We start from the raw sequence: 23,136 nt of genomic DNA, 5'->3' as shown, positions 1-23,136 counted from the left end.
TTCAGCTGCAGAGCCGCTGGGATTCCCTTTAATGGAAATATCGCCCGGATGTATCCACAAGAACTGATTGGTTCGAATAGCGTGACCCTAATTCTCCGGAGCACTGACATTTCTTGCCAGTGGCAGGATTTTCTCCTTCGCTCTCTAATGCAGACGCTTGATTAGAAAGTCTCTTGATGTGTCCATCAAGCCTGACAATTTGCCAAGTGTGTCTTATGAGCCTTTGTAAAGACCCCTTTCATCTGTATCCAGTTCCAACTTGGTCTGCTGTGGCTTAGCAGTAAAGTATCTTTCTGGCACACAAAAGGTCCCGGGTTCAATTCCTGGCACCTCCAATTTAAAAGGACCATGTACTAGGTGATGGGAGGACTCCTCAGAAATTGCCTTTTCTGAGAACACCATTTCCGGCACTTTCCGGCAGCGCGAAGAAACAGAAGCCAAACAGCCTGCTACCGATTTAAAATCAGAGGCGTGTGGAGGGAAGGAGAAAAGCCCACAGCGTTCAGTGAGTGGGCCGTCCCTTTAAGAATGTGTGGAAATGGCCGATATTAACCGGGAAGGATAGTTTTGAAAGACTGAGCCGTCAGAGATTGCTCTGGAGGGAACAGATTCTCTCACAGCCCTCCACCGCCTCTCGCATCTCCCCTTCCAAAGCTTTTGCCCTAACGAGGCTCAGTTAATTCAAAGTTTTAAGCAGCGAGGGCAGCTGGGCAAGCACTCTGGAAGGGGAGACAGCCTGGCATGCCGGAGGCGACGGAGGGCTATGAGAGAATCCAGCCCCTCCGGAGCGATCTCCTCCAGCTCTGTCTTTTAAAACTACACTTCTCAGCTAACATTGTGTCTCCTGACACTTGACAAACACGCACCGAGGCATCTCATGTAGAGAGACTCTCCGTTGGTAATTGGCAAACTCCAGGATACCAGAGATAGGCATGATCAGTTTTCTGAATCTATCCTCCAGTCAGCCTGTTTCTGGAGGCTAAGGGTTTTTTCCCCCCTCGGTTTATGTCTTTTACTGATTTCTGCAACCTGCTATTGATTGTAAGCTTCTCTCACTTTAAAGCCAATCTGAGTAATTTTGTTAAGAAGCCTTTCAGTCACGCTTGTATATGCGCTAATTGCATTGGAAACTTTTCCTTGACATCAGGTTGGAAGGACTTGATTTAATTTAGGGTATCTGATCAGCAGTCTTTGCTCAGTGCTACTGCTCTTTCTGCTTCTGACACCACGTCAGTATCAGCATCTGCATCCCAACTGGGCTGCCTGGAAGGCTTACCAACTCTGAGTGGGGAAATTCCTACAGATGTGGGGGAGAAGCTTAGGGAGGGCAGGGTTTGGGGACCCTAGGGTTTAGAACCCTGGTGGGATATAATGCCATAGAGTCCACCCACTAAAGCAGCCATTTTCTCCTTGTAGTCTAGAGTTCGGTTGAATTCTTTTTCAAGAGGGTAACCATGTTGGCCTGCAAGATTTGAGTCCAGCACCACCGAACCAGTTTGGTGTAGTGGTTAAGAGCAGCAGGACTCTAATCTGGAGAGCCAGGTGTAATTCCCCACTCCTCCACTTGAAGCCGGTTGGGTGATCTTGGGTCAGTCACAGCTTTCTTAGAGCTCTCTCAGCCCCACCCACCTCACAGGGTGATTGTCGTGGGGATAATAATAACACACTTTGTAAACCACTCTGAGTGGGTGTTAAGTTGTCCTGAAGGGTGGTATATAAATCGAATGTTGTTGTTGTTGTTGTTGTTGTTATAGTAAAGATCAACAAAACTGTCAGGGTATAAGCTTTTGAGAGTCAAAACTCCCTTTGTCAGATACAGGTATTGTTGGTGTGGAGAACAAGTTTACATTTGTAGGTTTGGACTGTGTCAGACCCAACCACTTCCAAAGTTTAAAAAGTGTCTCTTAGCTGAGAACTGGTGCGGGGGGGGGGGGCGGGGGGCAGAGATTTGGAGGAATAAAAGGCCAGAAAGGTTTCTTCGTGGAACCTCCAGGAAGAACTTCTCTGACCTGCACCTTTGACCTGCCCAGGGGGTGGGCAAAGGGAGAGAATAAAATCTTCTGGCACAGGATGGAAGGTCTCTGGCTGATTTGAGCTGGAAGCTGATGGAGCTGAGAGCTGGCCCTTTGCAGGTCGTGGCGATGTGGAGGCTGGAGGCCTGAACCAGGAGAGGTATGAGGACTTCTCAATAAGCTGGAACTTTCTGAGAGAGAGAGCCTGCCTAAGCAGAAGATCTAAGTTCGGCATGCACAGAAAGAGGGACAGAGGAACTGCAGTTTTACTCATTTCTTAGGAGTTCCCTTGTTTTCTTTAGAGCTGCGCTTAAAAGTACGTGAACATTTTTTTTTACTTTTCTTTAATAAATGCTCTTTAAAATTCTTAAATGCTCGTCGCTGGTTTTTGCGCCCCACGGACTCCCACTGCTCAACCATGCTACCTAAACCAGATCCCAAAGGAAGGAGGTGGTCTGTTGGCAATTGGCTTATTCCCCAGCGGTGCACAAATGCAGTCCCTGCGGTAACCAGGTGCTGAGTAGCAGAAGACTGAGCACAAGAGAGGGGAGTGGGGAGTCCATAGGCAGTTCCCACAAAGGAATGGCAGCAGGTGCAAGGGAGAAGGAACAAAAGCCCCTCTGAGAGGTGGGGGGCACAACATGGGTGGCACATGCCAGGTGGAGACTTGGACTGCCATTGTGCCATTTTTCAGAACGTCTGTCAATGCTGGCCTTTAAGAATGCAGGGTCCAAGGATGTCAGGATGTGAGAAGCTCCTCAAAATTATTTCAGCACATGGTTCAAGAGAAAGAGTGCTATTGTGTTGATCCTTAAATGCCCTCATCGGTAGTGGAGTGAAACTCTGTACCATAAAAGTATACAGCCATGTGTCCAATAGCTGAAAAAGAGAAGACAAGATCTTGGGATGCCTATAAATTACCATGACTACTAGCCACCAGTGTGACGCAACAGCAAAAAAGGCAAACCCGATCCTTTGATGCACCTGACAAGGTATCTGCTGCAAGTCTATGGAAATGCAGGTCCCTTTTGACAAGGCACTCATGAGGCCACACCTGTACCTGGGTTTGTTTACTGTATTGAGGAAGGATTGGCTCAGGCTAGAGCAGGTGCACAGAAGAGCAGGAAAGTGTAATGGTTACGCCGCAATGGGAAGGCTTGAGTTCAAATCTTCACTATGCTATGAAGTTACTGGGAGATCCTGGGACAGTCTCTCTCAGCCTACCCTCTCCAACAAGGTTTGTTCTGAGGCTCAAATGGGGTGGGGAGAGACCATGTATGCCAATTTGCTCCTCGGAGGAAGGCTGGGATGAAATCGAATAGAAAAACCTGGGCCTGGTTTTCATAAACAGCAAAGCCTTGGACTGTACCACTATAGGAGGAGGGTCCCATTGGGGTGGCCAACTCCGGCTTGGGAAAAATCCTGGACATTTGGGAGTGGAGCTTGCAGAGGGCAGAGCCGGGTGAGGATTTTATTCCAAAGAGTTCACTCTCCAGAGCTGCCATTTCTTTCAGGGGAGCTGATCCCTGTTGTCCGGAGATCAGCTGTGATTCCAGAAGAACACTAGGGCCCACCTGGAGGTTGGGAACCCTAGTTCACATAGTTAAATCTACCACCACCCTCATCCAGAATTACCACACACAGAAAACTGGGAATTGGGCAGCTTAGAACCTGTCTTTCTTCCTAGTAAAGAGACCAGTAGCACCTTTAAGACTAACCCACTTTACTGTAGCATAAGCTTTCAAGAACCACAGTTCTCTTCGTCAGATGCATGGAGAGTATGAAGAAACTGGCCAGATATATATAGGTGGTGAGGGGAGGGGGGAGTAGATGCAAATCAGTTTGCTTCTGATAATGAAATCAGTTACTTCTGATAATGAGATAACCATTCATAGTCTCAATTCAATCCAAGTCTGACTGAGTCAAATTTACATATAAATTCCAATTCAGCAGCATCTCATTGGATTTGGTTTTTGAAATGTTTCTGTTGAACTATGGTGACCTTTAAGTCCTTGATGGAATAGATTGAAGTGTTCTCCCACTGGTTTCTGGATGTTGCCATTTTTAATGTCAGATTTGTGTCCATTTATTCTTTTGCGCAGCGGTTGGTTGGTTTGTCCAATGTACAGAGCAAATGGACATTGTTGGCACATGAGGGCATATATCACATTGGATGATGAGCAGCTGTAAGAGCCAGAGATAGTGTAGTTGATGCCATTAGGTTCTATAATCATATTTCCTGGGTAGATATGAGGGCTGAGTTGGCATCTGGGTCTGTTGCAGGGTCTGGTACCTGTGCTGGTGACTCTGCTAGCCGATTCTTGGTTGTTAGTGAGAAGTCGTTTAAGGCTGGGGGGCTGTCCGTAGGCAAGGAGAGGTCTTCCACCCAGGGCTTGTGAGAGAGAGGCATCATTTTCCAGAATGGCCTATAGATCACTCATATGTTGGATGGGTTTGAGCTGGGAACTCTAGGTGACAACCAGTGGTATTCTGTTGTTAGTTCCTTCAAGTTTGTCCTGGAGCAGTGATCTACAGCCCATCCAGGAAAATTATGCCTCTCTCTCACAAGCCCTGGGTGGAAAATGGCAACATCCAGAAACCAGAAGGAGAACACTTAAATCTACCAGGACATTCCATCAAGGACATAAAGGTCACCATAGTTCAACAGAAACCTTTCAAAAACAAAATCCAAGGGGAAGCTGCTGAATTGGAATTCATATGTAAATTTGACTCAGTCAGACTTGGATTGAATTGAGACTACGAATGGTTATCTCATTATCAGAAGCAAACTGATCTCATCAGAAGCAAACTGATTTGCATCTACTCCCCCCTCCCCTCTCCACCTTTATATATCTGGCCAGTTTCTTCATACCCTCCATGCATCTGACGAAGAGAGCGGTGGTTCTCGAAAGGTTATGCTACAGTAAAGTGGGTTAGTCTTAAAGGTGCAACTGGACTTTTTACTATTTTGCTGCTACAGACTAACATGCCTAACTCCTCTGGATCTTTCTTCCTGATATCCAGCTTCCAGTATCGAGGGAGTTCTTTTGCCCAGAGGAACATGAAATCATTTGAGCCCTTATCTGCAGTCCAAAATGGTACAGCCAGGCTGGATTTTAAAAATCACTTCATTGGGCTGTTCGTGAGAATAAGATCTAAACCAATCAAGGAATTCAAGATTTATTTTTAGGATCAGAAATAGAAAATGGCTTGGCCCATTCGGCGTTAAAAAAGAGTCTGAGAAAACTTTTAAAAGGTTAGAAGTATAAAAAAAAATATTTTCAAGGCCGTCAAATGGATAAGAGAGCTATTGAGTTAGAAGGATAGGCACAGCAATTATTCATTACGAGCTTTAATTTTAATATTAGATGAAGGTTTTGAGACAATTATGGAGCAGTCTCCTCCTGCACTAGTTGTTATGGAAATATAAAAGAAATAGTGCAGCAGATGACTGTAACTTCTGTGCATTTTGGGGTAGGCTTTAGGTTGGTTTCAGATGCTCACGCTTCCTCCACATGAGAGAACCCTCAGGCTGCAGCCTTGCACATGACTAATGGCACGTCCGTGGTTGGGGGTGCAGGTTTGGAGCAGCAGAACTCACTATGTGAGCCATGACAGGGCCAACAGCTCAGTCAAAGGTCATTTGCTTTGAATACATACAGTCCCAGATTCAATACCTGGCTCATCCCGTTGAAGAACTCTGGTATAAAATGTTGGGGAAGTCTCCTTCTTGAGGCCCTGGAGAGCCAATGGCAGCCAGACTAGGCAATAAGTGTGTTAGATGGACAAATGGTCGGAGAGCCAGTTTGGTGTAGTGGTTAATAGCAGCAGGACTCTAATCTGGAGAGCCAGGTTTGATTCCCCACTCCTCCACTTGAAGCCAGCTGGGTGACCTTGGGTCAGTCACAGCTCTCTCAGAGTTCTCTCAGTCCCACCCACCCCACAGGGTGATTGTTGTTGTGGGGGATAATAATAACATGCTGTGTAAACCACTATGAGTGTGGCATTAAGTTGTCCTAAAGGGCAGTATATAAATCAAATATTATTATTTATTCCTTCATTTACAATTTTTTATGCCATCTCTCCAGGGAATCTGCCTGAGGCGACTTACAAAATAAAACGTAATAAAAACATTAAACATTGGTAATTAAAACTCGGCATTTTTTTAAAAAAAGCATAAAATGCAGATAACTGATCAGCCCAAGATGCACAATTTCCATATTAAGCATGTCATAAAATGATGAGAAAAGATCAACCCCTTAATTAAAAGCCTGGGTGAACAGAAATATTTAGGTCCTAAAAGAGAACCGTGTAGGTCAGGAGAGCTTCAAGGGGACGAGCACTCCATAGCAAGGTGCCGCTACTGAAAAAGCCCTGTCTCTGGTTGCTATCTGCCTCACCTCAGAAAGTCGGGGCAAAGGAAACAGGGCTTGTAAGATAGATCTTGACTGACAGGACACTATGGGAGTTAGCAGCCTTTATATGTTCCTCAGATGCTTAAAAGCACAACCGCCGCAAATTATTCCACTGTTTATTTCTCCTGAGGGTTACATCCACGAGGAGACACAGATTCAAAGCTTGCCTCACAGAATTATCTTGAGGCTAAAATGGAAGACAGGGAAATTATGAGAGTCACTATGGCCGTTTTCACAATGCTTACCAGCTACGGAACATTGGGCCAAGCTCCCGGAACGACAGCGTCTTCCTGGTGCGATTTCGCGCAAGAGCGCGAAATCGCACCAGGAAGACGCTGTCGTTCCAGGAGCTTGGCCCGATGTTCCGTGGCCAGTAAGCAGTGTGAAAATGGCCTGTGGATAAGGAAGAAAGGTGGGTATAAATGTCACTAAATACATAACCTCTCCTTTATTTCGCCTCAGTCAGTCTAGAGGACTGCAGACCAGTTCGTTATCCACAGCATACAACAAACCTTTTCCTTCACCCCCAGTTCAGCCACACTTATTATAGCCCCAAATTTCAATTTTATTTATACTAAAACTACTTCCCCATGCCTTCTGCATCGAAAGTCGGAGTGTTCTCATTTTCTCTATTCCCTCTGGTTTTCAAGTCGGCATAACTTTTAATGGTGCAGTGTTTGGAACAGCCATTGATGCTTTGGTAGGAGAAGCGGCCCTGCTGTTTATTCCACAGGTGCAACCCAGCGCATGCTTGCCAGAAAGCAAGGCCTCTGGTTCTCAGCAGAAGCGCCTGGGCACGAGCTATAAAGGAACACTAAAGATTTTTCTTGGATTCACAGCACTTTTGACTTGTTCCTCTGAAGCGAAGCAGTTGCCCGGGGTGTCTTTTCCCAAACCTGTTTTCTATAGTCATTTCTGTCAGGGAGAAGAGCAAAAACCACCCAAGGACGGTTTACCATCAGGGAGTTGTGTCTGCATACGATGGAGAAACAAAGTAGTTAACGCTGAAATTGTAGTGCCGGTCCGGGAAAGAAGGGTGCAGTCAGAATTAAAAATGGGAAATGCAAATGCGAGAAGGCATTTTTTGCAGGAAATGCCTCAACAGCAATTACAACAGGAGCTCTTTCCTTCCACTGCGGCCTTTGCCAGTACAGTGTGCCTAATCATGCCTTATCCCGATGTAATAAAGCTGCCATTTCCCTCATTTTCATGTTTATATTCAAGAGAGATGTTCAAAAGATTTACAGTACCAGAAATGTCATCTCTCTTCATTTCTCAGCATGAGATCATCTCTATCTTCCCACTGGAACAGGGCGATTTTGCACTCACAGACGGCATGTCAGATTCACAGCTCACTCAAAGGCACTTAAAATGAGGTTTGCACGATGAAGGTTTTTTAAAGAGCAGGTCTATGCCTGGGTTCGTCAGAAGCCAAGCTTTCACGGAGGATCGAGCTACATGTTGCATCCCAAACCAGATCTTCCCATTAAAAAGCAGGTGCAGAATCCCATGACTGAAATCACAGCTCAAAAACTGGCATGTGTTGGCGTTAGATCTGTTTTAAACCAACAGCTTTACCAATAAACAGTGTCGATCATTCTTGCAGGAAGTGGTTGTGCCTCAGTAGAAGAGCCTCTGCTTGGCATAGGGTTGCCAGCTCCAGGTTGGGAAATTCCTGGAGATTTGGGGGGGGTGGAGCCTGGTGAGGGCGGGGTTAAGGGAGGGGAGGGATTTCGCAGGATATAATGCCATAGACTCCTCCCTCCAAAGCAGCCATCTTCTCCAGGGGAACTGATGTCTGTCAGCTGGAGATCAGCTGTAATTCTGGGAGATCTCCAGCTACCACCTGGAGGCTGGCAATCCTAACCAGGTTTAATCCCCAGAATCTCCAGTTAAAAGGACCAGGCTGTAGTTGATGGGAAAGACATCTGCCTGAGAAACTGGGGAGCCTCTGCAGAGTAGACAATACTGTGCTTGAGGGACTGATTCAGTATAAGGCCGTCTCATAGTTGTGTTCCCTGCTGAAAAACTGTGGGCAGGCATTTTCCTCATGGGATCCTCCTGCTGATACAGGCTGCCTAATCTTTGCTAGTCTGTAGTAGAGTGAACTATAGCAATGTGGGATGAAGGACAGTATCACAGAATCACAGAGTTGGAAGGGGCCATACAGCCCTTCTAGTTCAACCCCCTGCCCAGTGCAGGATGAGCCTAAGCATCCCTGACAAATATTCATCCAGCCTCTTCTTGAAAACTGCCAGTGAGGGGGAGCTCACCACACCTCCCTAGGCAGCTGATTCCACCTTTGAACTACTCTGACTGAGAAAAAGTTTTTCCTAATATCCAGCTGGTACCTTTGTGCATGTAATTTAAGCCCCTTGCTTCAAGTCCTATCCTCTGCTGCCAACTGGAACAGCTCCTCCAAATGACAGCCTTTCAAATATTTAAAGAGAGCAATCATGTCCCCCCTCAACCTCCTCTTCTCCAAACTAAACATTCTCAAGGCCCTCAGCCTTTCCTCGTAGGGCTCAGTCTCCAGACCCCTGATCATCCTCATCGCTCTCTTCTGCACCCTCTCGATTTTGCCCACGTCTTTTGAAGTGAGGCCTCCAGAACTGCACACAGTACTCCAGGTGCGGCCTGACCAAGGCAGTATAGAGAGGGGCTATGACCTCCTGTGATTTCGATGCTTAGCTCCATTCCAACTACCTTTCATTTTGTTAGTTAGGCAAGGCCAGTATTGATGATGTAACACACTTGAAGGATCATAGAATCATAGGGCTGGAAGGGACCTCTAGGGTCATCTAGTCCAACCCCCTGCACAATGCAGGAAATTCACAACTGCCTCCCCCCCCTCCCCAACACACACCCAGTGGCCCCTGTTCTATGTCTTCAATTTCTTTTTCACAGGTGTACAAATTGGAGGGAGGGGCCCTGGATGGGTTTTGCTAAGTAGCTGTTTCTATAGAAACATGAAATAGGCCAACTTTTACCTTAGTACAATGAAGAGATACCCGATTGAAATACGGGCAGCTGAAGCAATATTAGATCAATGTATTTAGAGGAGCCAGGCTATCTTTAACCACTGTTTATAAAAGGCCTAAGACAAAGACTTCTGAAACAAATGTAACTAGGGATGGTTCTCTTCTCTCTGAGAAGCTAACAGGACATTGGATAGTGAATGTAATAAAGGTGATACATTAGGTACTTAACCTTTTCCTCACTTCAAAACTGCCTTTTTTTGTTTTTTGCTTGAGTAAACATCAAATCCATTTATTTGCCTTTTACACTGAGGGAGGAAAGACAGATTAACACATAATTCCTTTAAAAAAACTGAACTGCAATAAACTCCTACACAGAAAAATGACAATACAGGATTTCATTCATTGTTGCTGATCTGCTTTTGTATTAAACTGTCATATTTTAGTTTTCTAGGCAATTCAATGGCAAAAGTGCTTTTTCCTCTCTTACAAATCAAATTATTTGGGGTAGCTCACAAAGCTTTGAAAAGGACACTATTAAAATTATAGAGAAGGGAAACTGAACAACTCTTTCTTCCCCTCCCATTTATTTTTTTAAAAATCTAACTGCTTAACATTAGAATCCTCGGTAAAATCAGCACAGAATTCACATCCTGTGGAATAAAATCAAAAATAGATGCCAACTATTTTCCTGTATTAAAGCTGACATTGAAAATATGTGGTTTATTGCTGTATGATTAGTCATAGGCACTGAGCTTCTAGAACTGATTTCATTATATAAAAAATGAAGCCATTTCTGAGAGGAAAATGGACTGAGTTGTAAAACAAATCATATAATATACACCCATTAGTGTTCCTCTTAAATTATCAGGCCTATACAAAAGAGATTTTAAAGGGAATTTAAAGTCATCTAGCTGATACCAACTTTTATTTAGGCCACAACTGAATTTCAAATGCAAATGTATTGCATTCAAAATGCCCAAAGAACATAACGCAGCCAGGGTTTCATGAACGAAAAAGGACAGACTAAAATATGGATAAGCATAAACAGTTTTTTTTACTAATGCTCTGGCCCAAAACATGTTACTTACTTTCAAATAAGTGTGTTCAAAACCGGATTATACAAAGATTGTAAATGCCATTGTTACAAATCTAGGGCAAATCTTGATGCTGCAATTCCACTTTTACCAAATACTTCTGCACAAGGACAAACAGCAGCCATTCATATCCAACTTCTACCAGAACATTAGATCGAAGGATAATTTTGCATTTCATCATCTAGGCCTCTGGGACTTAGTTCTCACGTTAAACCGCTCTTGTACACTACGACTTTTTTTTAAAAAATGCAAAGAAAACATAATCTCGCTCTTACCTTGCAAATTTGAAAATAGTCTGAAGTGAGAGTCTCCTGGATTTCCTCTCTGGGAGTCCCTGCGGTTCCCCCGGAGTGCACGGAACCAACTCCTGGCCCACAACTGCTCGCACTGCCACTGGTGCCACTGCTGCTTCCACTGGGGGATGAAGTTAAACCATCCAAAACTTTGTGGATATTAAATTTCTTCATTTTGAAGAAAAGAAATCTTAAAGAGATTTTGTGGTGGGGTGATGGTGGAGATGCTCACATTTAGAAAAAAAGGAAAGCGAAGAGACAGAACTTCGGGATACGGCAACCAAGGTCTGTGGCTTTCTCGGGAATGTCAGTGCTGCACCTGACTGCCTGAAATATAGGAAGGCTTCATTTTATCAAAACGGAGAAGGAACTGGGAATGGATGGCCTTTAAAGCAGGGAGGAGAATTCCACTGTTGGCCAACAGAAGGCTTTCAAAAAGTCATCAGTTGGGTACAATCAGAAGAGACCATGATTGGAGAACCCATAAATTAGAAAATGGTAGATCAGAATCCAAGTCCACATTCACACGGCCTCGATCTATTGGCTTAGGTGCTCTCACCTTTGGTTGGAGAAGAAGATTTCCATAGTGAAGCAACTGATGTTCCCCCCAAAAGAGCCCCACTGGTGAATTCTGCCGCTGCAGCTGCAGTTTCTGCTCGATCTTGCCTGTCAATCGTGGCCCAAGGAAGCTTCCCGGGGAGAAATCAGCGGTCCCTCCGTCCAGCGCTCTTCTGTTCCCGGGGCTCAGCAGACGATCCCTGCCCACGGGGGCCGAAGGACATTCTCTCCGACCCTGCGTGGCTCCTTGCAGCCCTGGAGGACCCCCCTCCCTCTCAAGCGCAACGCCGGAGCGGCTGTGGCGTTCCCCTGGAGGCGCCCCCCATCCTCGCCCCCCAGTCTGGGCCGAAGCAAAAGTCTCGGATCTAGTCCGTCTTCGGGGACGGAGCCCCGAGGCCTCTTCTGGGCGAGGGACTTGTTGGCCTGAGCCTAGCCCGAGGCTCCGGAAAGGAGGCGCCGCCGTGCCCAGCCAGGTTGACCCGCAAACCTCCCAGCAGCGCAGGAAGAACCGCCAGCGACGCCCCGACGGGGCGGGGGGCTGATCGCGACGACCCGAAGCGCCGCTGCCCAAAGGCCTCCGGAGGGCACCGCAAGGCTGGCGCCGAGACAGCTGCAGCAGCGCCAAGATCGCGGGGCCTGCGAAGGGCGGCTGCGGCGGCTGGTGCTGCGGGCGGGCGGGCGGGCGCAGCCTGAGCTCTGCCTCGCCTTGCCTCGCTCTGCCCGGCCGGCGTCGCCGCTGCGGCAGTGGCTCCCCCGACGGCGCGCCCGGCCGCTCTCCAAGGTGCTGAAACCCACAAGCGGCGGCGGCGGCGGCGCCCTGGCTCCTCCTCCGACCCACCCGCGGCGCGCCAGGAGCGCAGCAGATTGACGCCGCCCGGAGCCAATCCGCCGTCCTGAGCGGGCGGAGGGCAGAGCTGGGAGGGGAGCCGTCAGGGCCAATGAGGCGCGGAGGCCGGAGGGCGAGCGCGCCGGGCTGGGGAAGCGCCTTACATAAGACGGGCCGGGAGCGGGAGACGGGGAGCCGCTCCGGGAGGGAGTTGGGAACGGGGTCGGGGAGGCGGTGGGGATGGAAATGGCAGAAGCCTTGGAGGGGGGGGGGCTGCGCCGCAAAGGGAGAGTTTGGGGAACGAGCAAGAGTCCGGTAGTACCTATAAGACTAACAACATTGGTGGTAGGGTGTGAGCTTTCCTGAGTCACAGCTCACTTCTTCCGGTACAGCTAGAACATGAATCCATCTATCCTTATATTTTGGAGACGGGAATAATGTGAGATGGACTCACGTTCTAGCTTATCTGAAGACGTGAGCTGTGACTCACGAAAGCTCATACCCTACCACCAATGTTGTTAGTCTTATAGGTGCTACTGAACTCTTGGTAGCTGAAGAAGTGACCTGTGACTCACGCACAGCTCACTTCTTCAGATATCAAGAGTCCAGGAGCACCTATAAGACTAACAACAGTGGTGGTAGGGTATGAGCTTTCGTGAGTCACAGTTCATAACCTACCACAAACTTTGTTAGTCTTCTAGGTGCTACTGGCTCTTTTCTACTGCTAAAGACAGACTAATGTGGCTACCCACCTTGATCGATCTCCAAGAATGGCCTTGACAGACGGAGAGCCTGACTCAGAAGGCAACTTCACATGTTCAATCGTTAATGAAATGGCAACAAAAAGAGTCAAGGGGCTGTAGGGGGCAAATGTTGTGCGTGTTTACAGCGATGGACTAATCCTGATGCTCAGGGCTTTTTTTCTGGGGAAAGAGGTGGTGGAACTCAGTGGGTTGCCCTCGGAGAAAATGGTCACATGGCTGGTGGCCCCGCCCCCTGATCTCCAGACAGAGGGGAGTTGAGATTGCCCTCCGTGCCGCTTGGCAGCAGGGAGGGCAATCTCAACTCCCCTCTGTCTGGAGATCAGGGGGCGGGGCCACCAGCCATGTGACCATTTTCAAGAGGGGCCAGAACTCCATTCCACTGCGTTCCAGCTGAAAAAAAGCCCTGCTGACGCTGCTATGAAGCTCATTAATGCCCTCAGGCCAGTCATTCCCTCTCAGCCTACTCTTCCTCTCAGGGTTCTTTTTAGGGTAAAATGGAGGAAGAGGGATTCATGTGCCCTGCTTCATGGAGGAAGGCTGGGGTAAAAGTATACCTGCCAGATGGTATCTCTTCCCTTGCAAGGAAAGGTTACCGTACTGGGGCTTTTTAAGTGCCGAAGCAGGATTACAGCTGAACATCAAGAAGACAAAAGTAATGACTACTGAGGAATGACACAATTTTAATGTTGACAATGAGGAAATTGAAATTACTTACGCTTCCCCCCCCCCCCTTTGGCTCAATCATCAACCAAAAGGGAGACGGCAAAGAAGAAATCAGAAGAAGATTGAGATTTGGAAAAGTAGCTGTGAGGGAGCTAGAAAAGATCCTTAAAGATAAAGATGTCTCTCTGGGAACCAAGATCAAGATAATCCAATAGTATTCCCCATTCTACATACTGATGTGAAAGTTGGATGGTGAAAAAAGCTGACAGGAAGAAAACTGAGTTATTTGAAATGTGTTGGAGAAGAGTTCTGCAGATATCATGGACAGCCAAAAAGACAAATAAGGGGGTTCTAGATCAAATCAAGCCTGAATTCTCCCTAGAAGCTAAAATGACTAAACTGACGCTATCATACTTTGGTCACATCATGAGAAGACAAGATTCTCTGGAAAAGTCAATGCTAGGAAAAGTAGAAGGCAGTAGGAAAAGAGGAAGACCTAAAACGAGATGGCTTGACTCAGTAAAAGAAGCCACGTCCTCTAGTTTGCAGGAACTGAGCAAGTCTGTTAATGATAGGACGTTTTGGAGGTCTTTCATTCATAGGGTCGCCATAGGTCAGACGTGACTTGACGGCACATAACACACACACACTGGGGCTTTTTAATTTAGAAAAAACAACTCCAGGAAAACATGACAGAGCTTTTAAAATTATTAACTGTGAAGTCGTTGAACTCAGGAAAAACAAATATATAATTATTTTGTGGAATTTGCTGTGGAGAATGAGACAATGGCTTCCAAAATGGTTTTTCCAGATTTATACAGGATTAAGCATATCTACCAGTGGCGAATACGCATGCTAGCTAAATGGATTCTCCATGTGTAGAGGGCAGATTCTTTGAATTCCAGGTGCAGGGGCGGGGAGGGGGGCAGTCAATGCTTTCATGCCTTTTTTGAGAGTTGCCAGAGGCTTCTGTCTGGCTGTGGTTGAACTAGAAGGGTCTGTTGTGTTCTTAGGCAGAGAGACTCTCAGATATGTTGGAAATCACTATAGAAACGCTAGACGAGGAAATGTCTTCTGTTAACACATTGTAAAGAATCTGGCAATCATCTCTATTCCCTTCACACTTTGGAAACCCTCTGATTCAGCCCATCTGACATGAATCCTTACAGTTTTCCAACCTGAATAAGTACAGAATGAGAAGTACAGAAGTGCAGACTTCTTTCAAACCAAAGCGAAAGATTGCCACATACTAAAGAGGTCCTAAAAGTAGAAACACTATTTCAGGATGTTTTGATCATGGTCAGGATATTCCTATTTATTTATATGTCTTTGTTTGGATATTTGTACTCCCAATCGGGACCCAAAGGCAGTTTACAACATCATTTCCTCTCCACTATTTTGTCCACGCAACAACCACCCTGTGAGGTAGGTTATCCTGAGAGAAAGCAACTGGCCCATGTTCACCCAACAAGCTTCATGGCAAAGCGAGGATTTGAATGTGAATTCCTCAGATTTTAGTTGAACGCGTTAATCTCTACACCATACCAGCTCTCAGCTGTTTTCAGCAGCCAAGGTACCTGACATTTCTGCACATTCTCTAGGAAGCACACGGAGAAGAAGACAAGATTGACCAGTATCAGAATGACAGTTATTTACCATCAAACAGATAATAATAACATAATAACATTAGATTTATATACCGCCCTTCAGGACAACTTAATATCCACTCAGAGCAGTTTAGAAAGTGTGTTGTTGTTATCTTCATGACAATCACCCTGTGAGGTGAGTGGGACTGAGAGCTAAGCTACAAGTGACACCTGACACAGGTTGGACACTTGTCAGCTTCCCTCAAGTTTTGGTGGGAAATGTAGGCACCCTGGTCTTGCAGCTGTAATGGAGAGCCAAGCTGTAAAACCAGGATGCCTACATTTCCCATCAAAACTTCAGGGAAACTGACAAGTGTCCAACCTGTGTAAGGCGTCACTTGTAGCTTGGCTCTGAGAGAGCTCTGAGAAAGCTGTGACTGACCCAAGGTCGCCCACTTGGCTTCAAGCAGAGTGGGGAATCAAACCTGGCTCTCCAGATTAGAGTCCTGCTGCTGTTGACCACTACACCAAACTGACTTTTGATGGGCTTTGACTTGGGTATCTTTAAATCAAGATCAACTCCTATATTCTAAATAATTCCCCCTAGTTTAGCCCAACCTCCTCTACTTTGTGCTCCGGGAAACGCTGGGCGAGCGTTCTGCTAAGTGAAACAGCAAAAGTCAGGCTTGCTAATGAGCCCATTTGTTCTGGTCTTAAAATCCATGAAGACTCTATGAACAGCTTGAGGCTGTGGGAGAAGCAATTGTTTGCTGTTTCTATTCCCATTTTAAAAAGCAGCTTCTGTGGCTGAGATTTGCAGATCAGTGCCTGCTTCATGGACTTAAAGAGCAAATGGAAAGAACTGAAATAATTAACTACCTGCGCACATGACTGTTTTTGTCATTTCATATCTCATTGATCATAATTTCTTCACTGACTTCCCTCTTCTATCTAAGACATCATTTGATATTAAAGGGACTTCCCTTCCATCAAGCAGGCACCAGGGAAAAAATTGGTCCACAAAGAAGAGAAAAATGAAGTGCAAACCAAAGTTCATTTTAAAAAATGTAGAAAAACACTCTGTTTTTAATGAATGGCTCGATGGCAACATGTGGTGGTGCAGACTGCAGTCAAGTCAAAGCTGACTTCTAGCAGCACCTCCTAGGGCTTTCAAGACAAGAGACTAACAGAGGTGGTTTGTCATTGCCTGCGTCTGCAACCTGGGTCTTCCTTGGAGGTCTCCCATCCAATTACTAATCAAGGCCAACCCTGCTTAGCTTCGGAGATCCGACGAAATCAGGCTCACCTCAGCTATCCAGATCAGAGCCAACGGTGACATACTTTTACAGAAAATGCCAAATAGGGTTGCCAGCCTCCAGGTAGTGGCTGGAGATCTCCAGGAATTACAACTGGTCTCCAGGCCACTGAGATCAGCTCACCAGGAGAAAATGGCTACTTTAGGGGGGGTGGACTCTATGGAATTATGCCATGCCAAGGTCCTTTCCCTCCCCAAACCTCACTTTCTCCAGGTTACACCCCCCCCCCCCCTAGATCCCCAGGAATTTCTCAACTTGGAGCTGGCAACCCTAATGCCAAAGGCTACCAGTTTCACAAAACTATTTCAGGTGGGTAGCCATGATGGTCTCTAGCAGCAGCAGAAGATTCAAGTCTGGTAGCGCCTTGAAGACCAACAAGATTTCCAGGGTATAACCTTTTGAAAAGCTGTCAGAGGCAGCCTCAAACTTTATGGCTGCCATGGCGACATTGAGTCTCTTCCAGTTTGTGCCAGGCCCCACGGTGGCACGACTTTCTTCCACCAGGAAGAGGGCCTTTATGATTGTGGCGTTCTCCCTTTGGAATACACTGTCGGAAGGCACTCATGCTAAGCGGGACCGGTTGATGTTTCCAAAACTCTGCAAGGCAGAACTATTCCAGCTTGCTTTTGCAAGGCCCCGCGAGCAGGACGGGGTGAGATGAGTGAGAGGAGCGTGGTTGAGAGAGCGGAGTGTGAAGGAAGACGAGCGAGCAAACGAGTGTACTGATGCGCAAGGAGCAGAGTGGTGCAGCAGAGAGAGGGTGCAAGGGTGCTGTATACCTCTCTCTTCCTCCCAGTTTGGAAGCCTGCCCAAAGCCTGCTGACAGTAGGAGCCGAGCCCAGAAGGCACCCTCCTCCAGGCTCCAATGCCCTGGCGGCAGCGTCTAACAATGGTGTGACATAGAATCTGCTCTCTAGAGTTTTTTCTCCAGCGGAACTGATCTCAGTCTGGAGATTACCTGTCATTCTGGGAGAACTCTAGACCCCATCTAGGGATGGGCGACCCTACCACCCTGTCTTGATTTCTCCATCCTGTAAGTGAAGCTCCGCTCACCATTCCCTCTGTTCTGAAAAGGGCATGCTTAATCCTCATCAGACCATTTGGAAAGGCCCTTTTAATAACAGCAACATTCAATTTATATACCGCCCTTCAGGACAACTTAACACCCACTCAGAGCAGTTTACAAAGTGTGTTATTATTACCCCACAACAATCACCCTGTGAGGTGGGTGGGGCTGAGAAAGCTGTGACTGACCCAAGGTCACCCAGCTGGCTTCAAGTGGAGGAGTGGGGAATCAAACCCGGTTCTCCAGATTAGAGTCCCGTTGCTCTTAACTACTACACCAAACTGGCTCCCAGTTTTAAAAAACATACCTTTTTCTACACACCTGGGGAGTCTCACCAAAATGTAGCAATCTTGCTCATGGGTGGCCTGGTTTTGTTGTCCTGTTGATACTTATTCAATCATGAAGTTTGTCATTAGAGGAACATGCTGGGAGGCTGCGAAATAATACACACAGAGACTTTTTGCTCTGCATTGGATCCTTTTTTATTAACTTTTGGAATAGGAGGTATTGATTGGAAAGATTGGGTGTAAAGATCTGAGCGCTCTACATATGTGATATGACTTTATGAAACAGTATTTCTCTGTGTATTGTAGCTGAATGAATTAAGTTTATAATTTTAAAAGCAGGAAGATTTGAATATTTGTCACTTGATATCCACGTTCTTCCCAAAATTCTCAGGAGATTGAACATACCAGCGTCCCCAGCCACTTTAGCTGACTCTCAATATTCTGTGCCTCCTGGAACATGCTCGGTCCTCCTTACCATACTATTGCATGCATGCACATATGTGTACGTGTAAGTGTATGTAATGTATATGCATTTTACCCCTCCCATCCTCCAAGTAGCCCAGAAAAGCAAGATCACATGATTATCTTCCCTTTCTCTTGCTTTCTTCCTTCCCTTTCTCTTGCTTATGTTACAAAGTCACCATTTTCTGCATATCTCAGGGATTTCACAAGTACCTAGAAACCACTACCTTTTCTAGAAAAAGACTGTTTTGATCCTTTTTATTACTAGATTTAGTACAATAAAATATTGATGGTATTCAAACCTAGATCACAAGTAAGAGCACTTGGAAATCCATTTGGAGCAAGATCCAAAGGAGTTAGCCGTGTTAGTCTGTAATAGCAAAATAGTAGAGTCCAGTAGCACCTTTAAGACTAACCAACTTTATTGTAGCATAAGCTTTCGAGAGCCACAGCTCTCTTCATCAGATGCATATGACAAAGAGAGCTGTGGCTCTCAAAAGCTTACGCTACAATAAAGTTGGTTAGTCTTAAAGGTGCTACTGGACTCTACCAAGATTCTATGGCCAGATCTCTGCTCCCTTGTCATGCTAAGATATATCAAGCTTCACCTCTCTGCCCAAGCCCTGGGAAAGCAGACCTCTTCTCTGGAAGAAGGGGCCATAAAAAAGGCAGGACAGAGCTGTTTGTTCAGACTGTCACCGCTCCTAGGAATGTTTGTTATAACTTATCCTGAGACGGAGAAATTTATGTTTTGTTGTAACCTGTTGGTCCATCATAAAACCAGAGCCATGTGAGACAGGCAACCTTGGTCATGGAGGCTGGGAGACTGGTCCTAACTCCCTAAGAGGGAAAGAAATCCACACACACGTACACACACCCATTTAAAAGGCTCTGCTGTCTTTTGTATATGTGGTTCATCTGCGAAGAAGAAAGATGGTAGAAACACCAACAAGAGATGTGCACCCATCTTGAAGTGATGTCCAGGTATTTTTTGTAACTCAAATGTTATATCTAAACTTAGTAACTTTCTGTTCTTTTCTTATTTAGCCACTAGCCTGGTGTGGTATATCTTCCAATATATTGTGTGCTCTGTTTTGTATTCTGCTGCAATCCAATAAAGATCTTTCTTTAAGTACAATCTGTGTCAAGGAGTCCTCATCCATCCGCCTAAACACTCAGCCATTTGCTAGTTCTCTGCACATGCTCAGAGATTCATCAGTATCCATACAGCTGGTGAGGGGTTAAACCTATACATTTGGTGGTGCAGAGGAAAAGAAGGACTAACGGCTAGGAGGGCAGTAGGGAAAGCCCCCCCCCCAGTCATAATAGACCTACCCTGAAGCCAGAAAGACTCCTATTCAGAGAACACCTCTTGTGTTTTATCAAGTGGCGATCCTCTCTTGTGGGCATGCATGAAACTCATTGGAATAATTAAGTGTTCTGTTTTTAGATTGTGAGTGATGGTTTTATTTTCTACAGATTTTTTTAAAAAATCCATGAATCTGAACTTCAGCAAATTGCTACTATGGCATTTGGAATGATTATTTTTGGATCGTCTATGAAAACATTGGCTTAAACACCAACTTTCCCGTTGCACCATACTTGCAGAACGAGATACTGGTCATCAAAGAGCCCTTCTATCTTCCATGTACCAAATGAGGAAGTCTGCCCACATTTTTCTCTCTTTCATGTGTGTTATCTGTTTAGAAAATGTGTATGCCACCTCTCCAGAGAACCGGTCAAAGCAGTTAACAATAAAAAGTAAAACAAGAATTGAAATTAGCACAGTTCAGTGGCTGAGCTGTTAAGCGGTGGTTTAACTTTTCTGTGGGAGCCTAGGACCGGATTTATTGGCCACCTTAGGTGAATCAGTAGTACTGCCTGAGAAGCACTGGCTTAGCTTTCTGAAAAAGGAAGCCTCATTTCACCAACTTTGCATTCAGATCTCATAAAATGCAAGCCATCATCTTCAACACATTAACTGTCTGGTTCTTCTCAAGCACGATGTAAACTTTTGCCTCAATAAAGTCTAATGACAATGCCACTTTTAAAACAGTATTTCCAAAAAACAACAGAAAACTAAAAGAAAATGCAGTATCCTATTTGGTAGACAAATGGTAGCACTGTAAAATTAAAAAATGAACATATTTGGTCCTTCTGCCCTAATAGGCGTGTGCTTTTATGACATGTAACAGCTTAACCTTTACCTTGGCGATTTGCTTGCTCTCTTCATGCGATGGTATTACCTGAAGTATTTAGGGTCTAGATTTCAATCTGAGCAACAGATAAAGCGAACTTTGTTATCAATTACCTTCACCAAAACCTGCAAGCTGCACATTTATGGACTAGTGAAGCAAACCTCTGGATTCCATTGCAAAGATAGCAATGACCAGGTGCTAATAAGAGGTGACCAACACCCTAACAAGACCCATGTGGTAGAAATGAATGGTACGTCACTGGTGATCATCAATTTCCTTCAGGATAAATTCTTCTTTAAGTCTACAGGCTAATCAGGTATTATTTAATATGGTGTCTTCTATTCTTTCTTCTCCATGCCCAGAGCAAGCTGGGGCTTTTAGTAGCAGCAGCCAGATCTCAGAAACTCGAAACCATATTTAACCCAAGGACTGTCAGTTGTCGACCAACGACCTGGGTAGCAATACCACACAAGAGCAGCATTTAATTTTAAAGTAACCACCAACAAAACATTCATTTTTGGTTTTATCAAACTGCTTGCATAAATCACATTTGCAGCATTACCATTTGAAGAACAAAGACTGTAACTATTGTACTGTCTCTCTTATCTGCTGTTACTAGTTATTGGACACAACAGACAAGAGGCCAAGCCAACATCTACAAATGCCCGTCCTTGTTGGGGGGGGGGGAATCTCTGATTCAAAAGAGAGCACAGACTGGCCTAATAAATATACAGTATGCTTGGAAATTAGAAAGCTGGTGTAACCTGCTTACAAAACTCCAACAGCATCTTAAAGATTAACAATGTTTATTTCAATATGAGCTTGCTGTGACTCACAAAAGCTCACACAAATAAATGTTGTTAGACTAGTCTTTTATTTTGTAGAGTAAATTAGGCCTGAATGAGAAATGAATTAAGCGCAGTAATTTTTTGTTAAACTGCTCTTAGTTGGCAGAAAGGAGGGGTCCCCAGGGGGCCATATAAGATAATGCCAAGAGATCAGAAGACAGGAGACACGGAAGTGGCCAGAGGTTTCTCCCTACGAAAGGCTAAATGTCCGGTCTGTTGCCCCGTGTCCCTCCATATTGTTGCCCAGTGTATGATAAGTTGCAATAGCCTCTTGCACCTGCTCCATTGCTTTCCACATCCGAGACGAGCGAGCCCTTATCTCGGATGGCTCGCCGCAGCTGCCTTGGGACAGCTCCTTCCGTCCCGCTACTGATTGTGTTCGGCTGGGAGAGCCGGAGGGGTGGTGGAACATGTGAATGGGTTGATATAATGTATCCTGTGCTCAACGCGTCATTCTTAACAAGAGACCTGTGTACAGCCAGGCGCCTTTAATTGCTTCTGTGTAACCTATGGACATATGTATGGCGAAGCCTATGATATCTCAATAAAGACCCATTTACTCAAGAGAGCTTGGATTTCTTGCTGCAAGGGCTGGGAGTCAACTTCAACGTATCCTGTCTTCCATAGACTGACACTACCAAAGTTCCCCCTAGTTTGAAGACTTCACAACTGCCTAACATTTTTTTTCTGCAACAGAAGAAATTTTGAATACCTGAACTCTGCTGTTGTATTTCAGACCATACCTGTTAACTCTGCCTTGCTTTTCTTCAGGATGCTTCAGAGATCAGGCACTTCAAGCATTCTGACGCGTCACAATGATCTTCATTCATTACAATTATGCCACAGATGAGAAAGCAAACCTGAAACAGCACGGCTCCATTCAGGGGCCACGTTCAACCATTGTTTAGCGATTAGGAATCCCTCGTCGGGCTCCTGCATGCACGTAAAAGAGGCAGCACACGAGTCTCCGGCGGCTTGTCTGGATTTGTCGCTGCATCTTAAGTGAGTTCTGAACAGAGGTCTGCGCCGAACTGTCAGCACAGACCACTGTACAGACCAGCGTTGAGGGCACGTGAATGGCAAATCAGTACTGGATCTGTTTGGCTGGCTGATATTCACCCAACTTCTTTGAGGGCTGTTATTGGAAAAGATGGGGCAGCCGAGTAAAATGGATTATATCTTATCTTTGACGGCTGGTACTGTGTTGGAGAGGCTTATTTTGGCTGACGATATTTTTTCCACTGGATTTCTTAATTTTTTTTAAAGCTATCTGGAATCCTGGCTCAAGAAAAAGGAATAGAAGTATTGCAAATAAATAAGCAAAGTAACAAGACTGATTCACAGGGGGTAGATTAGTCTTACAAATCTCCATGCAGGACAGTTTGGTATCCGATGTCTGGCCACTGTGTGTGTTATGTGCCATCAAGTCACCTCTGACCTATGACGACCCTATGAATGAAAGATCACCAAAGCGTCCTGCCATTAACAGATTTGCTCAAATCCTGCAAACTGGAGGACGTGGCTTCTTTGACGGAGTCAAGCCATCTCGTTTTAGGTCTTCTTTTCCTACTATCTTCCACTTTTCCTAGGATTATTGACTTATTGATTCTGGAAAAGTCTGACGCCTAGAAAGAGGAATGTCATGGCACCATTTAGCTCCAATAGCTTGGCTCTTCTAGAGGTATCATCCACAAAGACGGTTTACAAGCCAGTCACTTCATAAGCGGATTGAGAAATGGGCTTGGATAGAAGCATCTTTTCCCCATT

General features: G+C 45.6%; 1 protein-coding gene across 4 annotated transcripts in view; it reads right to left on the bottom strand.

Moving 5' to 3' along the window:
• The window catches only part of STXBP5L (syntaxin binding protein 5L), a 100,040-nt gene extending 89,071 nt beyond the window's left edge, over positions 1–10,969 (bottom strand). For all 4 annotated transcript variants that reach the window (XM_055002687.1, XM_055002689.1, XM_055002688.1 and 1 more), the window contains exon 1: positions 10,778–10,969. In XM_055002687.1, coding sequence (XP_054858662.1) covers positions 10,778–10,969 — 192 coding nt within the window. The remainder of the gene's footprint in view (positions 1–10,777) is intronic.
• Between the last annotated feature and the right edge of the window lie 12,167 nt (positions 10,970–23,136).

Source organism: Eublepharis macularius, chromosome 18 (genome assembly GCF_028583425.1).
Source record: "Eublepharis macularius isolate TG4126 chromosome 18, MPM_Emac_v1.0, whole genome shotgun sequence".
Classification (NCBI taxonomy): domain Eukaryota; kingdom Metazoa; phylum Chordata; class Lepidosauria; order Squamata; family Eublepharidae; genus Eublepharis; species Eublepharis macularius.
The sequence above is the reverse complement of the archived record's forward strand: the minus strand, read 5'-3'. Positions and strand labels throughout refer to the sequence as shown.